General features: G+C 37.3%; 1 protein-coding gene across 1 annotated transcript; it reads right to left on the bottom strand.

The window, feature by feature from the left end:
• Positions 1-7,460: 7,460 nt before the first annotated feature.
• Positions 7,461-11,300, bottom strand: LOC133733945 (RNA-binding protein Y14A). Its single transcript, XM_062161604.1, has 4 exons — positions 10,929-11,300; positions 9,261-9,397; positions 8,319-8,470; positions 7,461-7,813 (listed from the first exon to the last, which is right to left on the bottom strand). Exons 1-4 carry the CDS (start codon positions 11,209-11,211, stop codon positions 7,765-7,767), a joined length of 621 nt encoding a protein of 206 aa, XP_062017588.1. The 5' UTR covers positions 11,212-11,300; the 3' UTR covers positions 7,461-7,764.
• Between the last annotated feature and the right edge of the window lie 432 nt (positions 11,301-11,732).

Here is an 11,732-nt window from a genome sequence, read left to right as displayed (position 1 = left end):
GTGTGTTTTGTGGAATTAAATATTGTTGCTTTAATTATCTCACGAGCTGAGAAATTATAAGCATGAGTGACGTGAGTCACTTTAATTGAGTTTACTCATACGGGCTGAAAAGCTTACTGGGTTTGTTTTGTTCATTCCCGGTGCACTATTCTATGCTGTAGGGGTTTTTGTGCAGGTTTGATTATCGAGTGATCATTATCAAAGCTGAGGTGTACGTTCGATGGCGTGGACGTGGAAGGGTGCTGACAAGACCCGCCCCGAATTTCACCCTGAAATCTGAGGTGGCCCTGTGGGGCCCACCTTAGGGATAACTCTACCAAAAATTCGGCAGAGTCACCTCTAAAATGGACTACCCAAAAACCTGTAAAACACACAAAAACACTTCAAGCAAACCAACCTTATACTCCTGGAGCCACCCTGCTCCCAATTACCAACAACTCCACTTCCACAAAACTCAAAACTACTAATCCCAAAGGTTATCAGAGCAATACTACTATACACAGGGATATAAAAAGAAGAGTAAAGGATCAAGCGATCCTACACTGCGGAAGTAGTGACAACTATGCCTCAAATGTCATGTACGTCTGACCTCCACTAATTCGCCTGCAAACTGGGCATTAGAAACCGAAAGGCCCAGGGGAAAGTAGACGAAAAACGTTAGCGTGAGTGGACAAAAATAAACAATTTAAAAGAAAAAGGATTTCATACTTTCCCACATTTATTTCATTAAAAACCGATGCATGCAACAATGAGAAAAACACATTTAGCTTTAAATCGAAGAATTCCAAAACAATAAATCGACTAGCCTCGCTAGTCACCACATTCGAAAACTATATCGTAAAACCGAAACCGAAATCTCGTTTCTCAAGAAGATAAGACCAGCCTTGCTGGCTACAGTGAAAATCGGACTAGCCCCGCTAGTCAAGCAACGATAAAATATGGGGAAGAAGTTTCACCATACGAAAGAAGGGAGCCTCCCAGGCTCGGGTCGGAGTGTCCCACACTCTGGAGCATCCCATGCTCTGCTCTTACTCACCCACGAACACATAGTAAGCAGGGAGGAGTACTAATAGGCTAGCTAGCAATAAATATGACGACCCAGGTATGGTGGGTTAAAATCATACGAAAATCGAAAATCAGTAAGGTTTTCCCATAAGTCCCGCGAATAAAGAAAATACGGGTACGATTCCCAACCGTACCCGGAAATTCTCGTAGAAAGTTACATAAATCGACAGCGTATCCCACACGCTAAAAGAATAATTAGATCATCAACAAGGCATTCCCAATGCCAAAACCGAAAGTCTATAAATAAATAGGGAAATAAATTCATCGAAATCCCATTTCGAAAATCTTTCCAAAAATCTCAAATCAACGAATAGAGAATATATATTTAATTCCGGAAATTACCTCGAAAACTAACTCCATCGAAATCTCATTTCGAAAATCTCTTATAAAATCTCAAATCGACGAATAGAAACATAATATAAATAGTATAATTCCGGAAATCACCTCGGAAATAATTCGTCGAAAATCATGCTTTCAAATAAAAGTTATATATCGGAGATACTTATCGAAAGCTCAAAATCCATTTCCGAAATTAAATCATAAATCCAAATCCGAGTATAATAAGTTCATATCCGAAACTCATGAAAAATCAATGTCAAATTATAATCCAAGACAAAATATCATGCTCGATAAATAAAATGATAATTAAATTAATCAATAATTTCAAGATAAATGCATGCATCATTATTTAAAACAAAAGTCAACTCACAGTACTATTGGGTGACCACGCAAACGAGTTCCTTCATTTAACCGTAGCTCGCGGCATTGCCCTGTACAAAATTATATTTCCGTAAACGGCAATCCGATAAAATAATTACGAACCCAAACGAAATCTGAAAATCCCTATCTCCATTACTTCTCAAATTCAACCCAAATCTCTCCCACAACACCAATTCCTCAATTAACATATTCCACAACGAAAATGAGGGAAATCCGACGGCCGGATTTCCAACAATTCAATCACAAAACTTCAAACTTCGGAAATTCACAAATAATTCCAAACTCCTCCATAATTCACCAAACTTCACATACAAGCTCTACAACATATATACAATTTAATGGGCGAAAAACCGAAATTAAAACACTACCCTACACGCCTCCACGCGCCACCAACAGTGGCAGCGCGTGGGCCCCACGCGCCACCGGCAACCACCTCCGATGGCCACCAAAATTTGGCAGCACCATCAAATCAACAAACCCAACCTCTTTCTCAACTACAACAAGTTCCAATTTTACCTGGAAGAGCTCCAATTTGGCCGGTGAAAAATTTCCGGAAATTCCAAGAACCCTAGAAATTGAAATTGTTAATTCGACCTCTACACTGCAAATTGAAATGAAAGACCTTAGGGGAAATGATCTATGTCAAAAACTGAACCTTCGATGCCAGTTTCGTGGCCGGAGACTGCCGGAATAGGAAAATATCGGCGTTGACTCAAAATGGCTACAGTGACCGTCCTCTTCTTCTCGTTTCTGCACCTTCCACAGTTCATATTAAGCTACGAAACGAACCCAGAAATGAAGAATAGGAAGAGAGCTTTCCAACGACATCTTATACGTCAAAATCCGTCGCCGGATGGAGGAGTTATGGCCGGAAGAAGGTGAAGAGGTCGGAGAGGAAGAGAGGGTCGGGGAGAGAGAAGGGAGAGGGCTCGGTAAGTTTCCGAAAATGGAAACTTACCACAGTAACTCGACTATTTATAGAAAATTACCATGAACAGTAACTTTAGTATTTTGGCCATAACGTTCGCATACGAACTCCGATTTTTACGTACCACATATGCACGCGCTCGGTTTAACGTCCTCTACAACTTCTATGAAGGAAAGTTTCTCAAATTACAAAAAGTCATATTTTAGGGCCCCCTAAAAGTACTGAAACGACAGTAAAAGTGAAAGTAAATGTCATTTACCGTCCTAATGATTAGTAAATCAGTAAATTCTGGTTCGGGACGTTACAGGTGCTCTTAGTTTTAAGTCTTCCGCTGGGTAGTGAGTTGTGGTGGGTGTGTTTACTTATTGAATTGTCATTCAGTTTGATTTGTAAACTATCTGTAATGTAATATGTGACTCTAAAGAACGAGTCGGTATTGATATTGTAGTTCAGTTTGTTTGTTGCTTAGTTTAAATGAAAAAATTTCTATATGTGTTTTCTTGTGTTTGTTCTCGCGTTTCGGATTTGAATTTTCTTTATTCAAAATTCGGGGCGTGACAGCGTGTATGTGAATAAGCTGCAAGTCTTATTCCTCAAAATGTTGTACAACTTTAAAGTTTATTGGTTCCATTAGCAAATGGAAGATGTTTGTTGACAATAACATCTAAAGCTTCACTTCTAAAATAAAATGATAATGATAATTGCTAAGATTAAAGTAAGTGCATGCCGAAATTAAAGATTTTTTAATAATTACGTACACTCTCGACAAATTGTTTTCCGAATTAACAAGGTTCTAAAAATCGCTAGGCGCTAGTCGGGCGGTGGCCAGGAGATTAGCGCCTGGGCGGGAGACTAGGCGGCGCCTAGGCGGTTTTGTATTTTTTAATATTAATTTTAATTTTATGTTAGAACAAATAATTATGTATTTTGTTTTTTATTTTCTATTTTGTTAACCTCCCAACCCAAATGGACCTTTATTACTCTCCCTCTCTCCCCAAAACTGTCTTCCACGTCTCAACATCCATCTGCACACCTCTTTCTCTCTCTTTCATAATTACTGGCCCAAAGGGATTGACCAAGCAAAAGCCATTCGTACTTATCACCAAGAGAAAAAAAAAACAAAAATTGCACAGATGAGTCCAGTGCGGGTCCCCAGAAATAAGGTCCTTCCTCTTCCTGCTTCTTCTTCAACCTCTGCACCGCCGGATTTGAGTACCAGTGGCAAGAATTCCTCTCAAAAACTAGTCTACCCACTATTAATTTGGGTATTAGTGGCGAGAATTATTGTTTGGTGATGTCGAGGTGTTCTATAATCATATATGAGCAACGAAGCCATACAATGGTTAAAAAAATTTCTCAGCTCTTCCTCCTCAATGTCAATTTGATATTGCAGCAAACCACCCAGACAGGCCGCCTAGCGCCCAAACCCAACCGCCCAAGCGTCTAATCGCCCGCCTAGGCTGCCTAGGGGGCCGCCCAAACTAAGCCCGCCCAACCTTGCCGATTCGGCATTACTCGAGTCGGAGAGCCACCGCCCAGCGCCTAGGCGGCCTGTGCGGCCGATTTTTAGAACACTGCGAATTAATAAACACCATAAAGAATGCGTCAATCTGAAATATTTATAACTGTTCATACCACCTGCATAATACTCAAATAATACCATGCAAGAAAACAAGACTTATTTCCAAATAATCACTAACGGGACTCACTGGAACCACCACGACGTGACCGGTCAAGCTGGCCCAGCTCCGGCGTGGACATATTCACAGAGGAGCATGCCTCTGCTACATCTGAATTGAATAGGACTCAACGTCCTCCAGCGCTTATATAACGCCAAAAATCTTCTACAACAGGTAAGATCTCTGATCTAATTCTTCTCTCGACATTATCAACCATTACTGACTTAAGCGTCGAAGAGTTTTAGGCCGGCAAACCCGGTTTCTCTCTGACTTTTGTTGTGTTTGACAGATTGCGAGAAGAGAAGGAAAGGAGACAAGACAGATTCGTGATTCCAGACCCCAAGGTTTCAAATTTCGGTTTCGGTTTCGATTTCGGTGGAAATTTCGGTTAAAAATAAAGAAATCAAATTAATTGCATTTATAAAATGATATTTTTGAATGAAACTTTTACATAGACTAAACTAACCTATAATAAACCTATTTACAATGTAACATCTCTAAAATTATACATTTATAACAAAATTATGATATTTTATATGGACGAGTAATTAACTAGTACTGTAGTAGATTGCTAAACTAGTGTTTTTATCTATGTGTATTGATAATGTGTTGTATATTGATAATGTAAATATGATTTACTTTTTTTAATAATTAGAAAATTACAAGGGGGTGGGGCGGGGCACATAAAACCAAAACCCCGTGAATGAAAATGAACAAGTACAACAAAAGGAATATAAAAGCTACTACGATGTGGTTCGATCTAGCTGGTTGAACTGCTATCATTTAGTATCATACAATACTGCTCCCAAGTACATGAATTTTGGAAATGATTTTCGTACTTCATCACATGGTTATTGTATGTGTACGTGTTGTTCCATTTCCACATGCAATCCATATATCGGATATTGTGGAATTACCTAATATGATGTTACAGTGTATGAAGCATACAATATTTGAGACGAAGCAAAAAGGAAATCATGTTATGGTTGGAGCATTCAACTTTGTAGCAGATAAAAACAAAAAGATTTTTTGTTGTATTCAACTTATTGCAAAAAACTTGATTGCAAAAAAAAAAAAATCAAAATTTCATATTTTCTCTATAAAAGTATGAAGTAAAAATTCATTGTAGGTGACATAAAATTTAACATAAATTTTAGAGAAATTTAGGACAAAATTTCGTTATGAATTTTTAAATATATATTGTGTGTGTAGATATTTCGGAAATTAAGAATTTCGTGGAAATGTACGGAAAATTTCAGAAAATTTCGGGAAACTTCTAACGGAAATGATATAGCATATGAATTTCGTTTCGGTACTTCAAAATTACGGAAATTTTGATGGAAATTTCGGCAGTTTCAGAGAAATTTAAAACCTTGCCAGACCCCGACAGTAGTTTTACTCGTCGTAAGCCCCGGAAACAATAACTGTTCTAATTTTTTTTATAGCAATCGCCAATTTCAAACATTGTGGCTGATGCAATTAACACATTCGATAGAACGTTAAAGTTAAGTTACACATGTAACTCTCGCCTCATGCTTTGCAAAGTTTCATTAAAGTCGTACTTACACCAATCACGTGCACGCATTACTCACTAACTATTGGCGCAATAACTCTTTATCATTATTTTCTTAATGACTGTGCAGCGTTATATAACATTTTACATTAATTAGTTATTACATAGACATGAGGAGATCACTCGTTACCCAAAAAGCAAATCACTGCTTTATTTTAAGTGCATTCTTTTAATCACTCCTCAAATCAATCACATGAGGAGCCCTAGTTCTTTTTCATCTACAAAAAGTTACTTCTGCTTCAACTAAAATCTACAAGGTCAGAGTTAAAAATAAATAAAAAATACTGAGTAGGATATTTTTCTCCAAAAGAACTTAAGAAGACTCAATTTTTTCTTGTTGACAATATCACAGTAATTTATTATTTGTTCTACCGGAAATCATTGAATTTATTAAGAAGGATAAAATTATACATAATGAATTTAGAAGTGGTAAATTCATTTTCCAAAAAACAAAGATTCGGGGTGACAAATGGGCTAATCCGGCCAGTCGGTCCATTCGTGCTTTCCACCGTGCTTGAACAAGCTCATTTAATTTTTTGTCCACAGTTATTACCTAAACATATTTTGATTGTGGAATTGTCTAGAATTTTGAGAATTTAAATGATCTGATACATAAATAGTGTAATATATAACGACCACTTGTTGAATACTTATCTGCATTTAAAACTTGACAATTTAGCGGTAAATCATTAAACATAATCGAGCTATCGAAACACGTATGCACTGTTTAAATGTAACTCTCTTATTTAAAGCCGATAGGCAATTAAACACGTTACTTCTTTTAAAAAGCGCATAAGCGTTTACACAGTTAATTCATTTGAGTCTTAAATGCGGTTATGTTTTCTCCCTTATAAATATATTATCACATGAAACTAAACTCCAACAAAGCGATCATTACCAGAAAACACATTCGTGAGTAATCACATAACATTGCAAGGGGAGTTATGGCCGGACCAAGCAGGTACTATCTTTTGGTGATTTTTTTTTTTTTTTTATCCGGAGTCTGTTTGGGCCCGAAAGCCCGGAAACCCGGCCCGAAAAATTACGGTCCGGGCCCTGTTCGGTCCCAGCCTGTGAATAACACATTTTGGGCTCGGCCAATAAAATACGGGTTCGGGCCCGGGCCTCGCAATTTGACATACGGGCCCGGCCCGTGCCCAGGAGTAATATTTAGACAGAAAAAGCAACGAACACAAAGAAAACTTATAATATGATGTCGGGGCTAAGTGGGACTATGTTACAAGAGCGTACACATCATTTACTTCATCATTCCATCAAATTAATAACTTCGGCGTTTAAGGTAGTTTCCCGTACAAATTGTTTTAATGTTCCAAAACGATTCTTTATGTTAGTTTAAGCCATCTTACTATTAAGGGATATTTTTTGTTTATAACGTAAGATGTTTACTCCCAAAAGTCTTTATCATATTCGATGTTAGTTTAAGACTAGGCATCCTACTATTAAGGTGAAAACAAAAAAAATAAAAACTTGAAAAGATATGAAGGTTTGATCTACATTAAAATCACAAAGTTACGGTCTTAACAGCATCTTTAGTCAGAAAGTAAATCACATTAGAGAAACATCCTCATGTTAATAGGAGAAAATCACTAAACAAAGAAACAGTTTAATAAACCACAGCTGAACTGAAGTGGATATTGAGGGCTCCATAGCAAATTGAGATGAATCCGTAAAACAGGTGAAAATTGCACACATCAACCTGAATCTTTAACTCGATGATAAAATATCAAAACCCATTGTTCAAAATCCAGACCTCCTCACAATACCATGCCACTGCGACATTAAAATCTCCTCCTAGGAGGACTCCTTGAGCGACGATCTCGGAGTTGTCTGCCAAAACAAGATATACATACAGGTATCAGAGTATGTTGACTGATGATAAAAAAGTAAGCTTCATAAGACTAATAGATAAAAAAAAATCCTAGGAAGAGAAACCCAATATACAGAGGCCCTGTGGAAATAGAAAATTCATGTTCCACTGGTAAAATGAGATTAAAGGCATCCGGGACCTTAATGGGACCAATCACAAAAGAGATTCCCAAATATTCTGATTGACTCCCATTATGTCGAATGCATAGTACGAAGCAAGGATAAATACTACTAGATAGCACTACTTCAATTATATCATGCATGATATATCATAAAACCCCGCATTTATCTGGGTTTCCCCTTCATTGTGAATGCCTACAGACAACCTTAAACAAATATGTTCTCAACTCCTAGATGTAAATTAATCATTGGCATCATCTCCCTATATATGTAATTACAACTTTCTTCTCATGTGAAAAGAATCATCCCTTAATTAGATCAAAGAAAGATTTCGTGTAAGACAAACCTTGGGTTCTTCTTTTTTGACCCATCAAGGAAGGATCCATTGCTGAAGGCCCAGTCAACATTAACAATCTGTGTAAGTACACTGTTTCCGTCCATTCTGGATATTGCAGCTTGCGCCTCCGCAAAATTCTCATACTCAATAAGCGCATAACCCTGACAGAAATATAAGTGACATTAACTCACCAAAAAGCAATCATTACAAAGAGAAACCTTCATGCTGGATTACGAGCTTGCCAACAAAAAACAAATAAATAAATAAAACCCCCAATAAAGTACATAAAGAATCAGTCTATGAACAAATGTCTTGCCCATATACCTCGGCTTTTTCCCCACGTGTTCTGTTACCCGTTGTTTTCATTTTAAAAACTATGTTAGGAGTTAATACCATGCCAAATCTTTGGCATGATGGGCTCAAATCAAAATTAGGGTCAAATATACGGCATATATATTGATGCCCTAAAAAGATATGCTACCTAACATGTATGCAACAGAAAATGCACTGTAAAGTTGAAGGGAAGCTATTTGGTGTTATACAAAACCAGCTGAAAATGTTAACTAAAGCCAACCATTCAAATAATGTCTTGTTAGTCGTGCACACTTTCTTTAGCAAAACCACTCATATCATACACTATTTATTATGTTCACTAGAATGTTTTTCAAATGGTTCTATGTAAATCCCTATTGCCTCAGCACTCTGTATCAATACTTATGTAAATCTGCACACAAATAAATCTGAACAGAGCATTTTCATTAACAAGATATGTTTATCCTTGATATAGACAAGGTCAAATTCTGCTGATTAACAAATTGAATGATTTATTATCATTTTCTTTAATTATGCACTAATAGGATACTAGAAAGCTAAAAAGAAAAGGGGTATTGAAATTGAACACCTGTAAATTGAATTCCATGATATTAAACATGATCCAAGTTGTGTCAATACCTTGACAAACCCAGTACGGCGATCAAGATTTAAATGCAAATTCTTTATCTCCCCAAATTCACCAAATGTAGCATGCAGATCATCTTCTTGTGCCTCTTCATGGATTCCGGTAACCAGAATAATCCATCCCTCGATCGCTGCAGTCATAAAATGTTATCAAAATGAAAGGCCAACGACAAGCAACTATAAAATACATCCCATTAATATATGATTAGAAAAATATAGAAAATTGTACAATAGTATATGAAATTCAACTTGAAAAATAATAAATAAGGTTCAATCTGAAACAGATAAAGCAAGACTATTATTTTTGATATATCAGAACCAAAGAAAATTGGGATAGATCTGATGCATCCAAGGTGATATATTAATGTACACAAGTTTAATAATCAAATTTTTTTTTTATTTTTTCACCAAAACTAAAAGTTTAGCCAACAAAGCCATATAAACAAATGTGTATACAAGAACAAACAATACTCCACACAAGCTTAACCAACAAAGCCAAATAAAAAAATGAGCGTATTATATTAGTATATCCCAGCAGACCTCCAGTTGGAAATATTACAACAACAAGACCTTCTAATATTTAACCCCCTCTAACAGTTCTACCCCAAACCACCCCTTAAGTATATAAAGTTATTTTCTTTCTCTTGTCCACAGCTAGACCACAAAATCCTCCAAACATAAACTTGATTCCTTCGCTTAATATCTTCAGCCTCTCAATTTTAATGCGAAGTCACAGAATCATTCCAAACTAACATGTCCCTCCTATTTCGGCCATAAGCACAAAACCACCAAACCAAGCCATAATCCATTATTGAAGAACCAGTTTCAAGAGCATTTCATGGCTTGTTAGACTTGCTGCAGTGATTATAGTTGAATTAACAACATATTGACTCAATATTCCTACAAAAGTCTAACAAGCAATGAAAGTAAGAGTTGGCAAAATATAATTGAAGTAGTCAATAAGGAAAAAAGAAAACGAGTTACAAGAACTTTTGCATCTAACTTGGAGAGAGAGAAGGGGGAGGGAGGGAGAGGAACAACAGTTATACACATTTCAATTCCATTGTCTAATAGAAGCACATACATTTGATTTATGCACAATAATCAATTCTGTTAAGCACTAACTGAGTAGCGGATACCATGATGTGGATCATCCAAAATTTATGAAACTGCACGCTCACAGGCTTGGTAAAATAGCAGTTGAAATCAAGCTCACAAATAGCATGACATTAGATAGATATGAGAATAAGGTGTAAGCTAAGACATCCAAAATCCAAACTCAGGAGCAGAAATCCAAGGTGACAAGCAGTAACCCAAAGTTACCATTTTGCAAGATAACTGTGTTGCAATAGCATGAAAATCTAGATGCTCCCTACAACAACAGTCTATTTTATTCTAATCCAGATAGTGTGCAAACTATTCCGATATTCATATCAACAATTTGAACATTCTAGCAAACCACAACATCCTCCAAACTATTCCCAAACATATATGCCATGAATATGGTATGAAACAGATATCTCATCAAGCCTACACAATTGGAATGAAAAATTGTTTGCAAAAACAAGAATCGGGACGCACAAAAATAAAACCCTAAATACCAAATCACTCAAACCCTAAAAAATTTAAGAAAAACAAAGACGGGGAAAGAGGGGTTCTTACATCGCTGGGGCTCGAGGCCGTCTAGGGCGTTGAGTCCGTCCAAGTCAGAGACAGCGAGGCGGGTGTTGCGTTCGGCATTGGGATCTTCGCGAAAGCCTCGACCTTTGGTCTTCTTAGGAGCTGAGAGAGAGGCGGAGGAGGCGCCGGTGATAGCAGACTTGAGCTTGGGGAGTGGGGCCCGGGGGGAGGCTGAGGGCTCGGCGTCGACGGCACCGTCCTCGTCCATGAGGTCATCGTCCTCGGGCTCAAAGTCCACGGCTTCCACGTCTGCGTTGTTCGCCATACCTAATTCTCTGAGCGAGCTCACTATGCTGCTGCTTCTCTCCCTCTGAAATTTGGGGTTTGGAACAAGGATTGGGATTTATGGAATTGAATTCGGTGTGCGACTCGATTTATAGGTTGTACTAATCTTTGGGCCTTCAGTAGCCCAACATTGTTTCTGGGCTTCCTAATGTAATACTCGCACTCTCCCTAACCTTGAAAATTAGAAATAATAAATACACATTACAAATATTACTGTTAAATGAAGAGCATGGATTTCACTCTCATGTATCAATTAGTTTTGATTTTATAGTTATTTAACTAATTACTATGTTATTATTATTTTTTAGCCAAAGATAACATGTTAAACAAAGTAACAAAATGGTGGTTTTCAAATTCGTTGGACTTGTCTATGACATTTTTTGGTTCACTTTGACTCTGCGATTGCTCATGGTGGTGCACTTCACAGTGAACCACAATGTGGTGGTTGTCATATGATGACCTTTTAGACTCAACCTTAGTGATTTTTCAAACCACTAGGGT

Source organism: Rosa rugosa, chromosome 2, assembly GCF_958449725.1.
Source record: "Rosa rugosa chromosome 2, drRosRugo1.1, whole genome shotgun sequence".
Classification (NCBI taxonomy): domain Eukaryota; kingdom Viridiplantae; phylum Streptophyta; class Magnoliopsida; order Rosales; family Rosaceae; genus Rosa; species Rosa rugosa.
The sequence above is the reverse complement of the archived record's forward strand: the minus strand, read 5'-3'. Positions and strand labels throughout refer to the sequence as shown.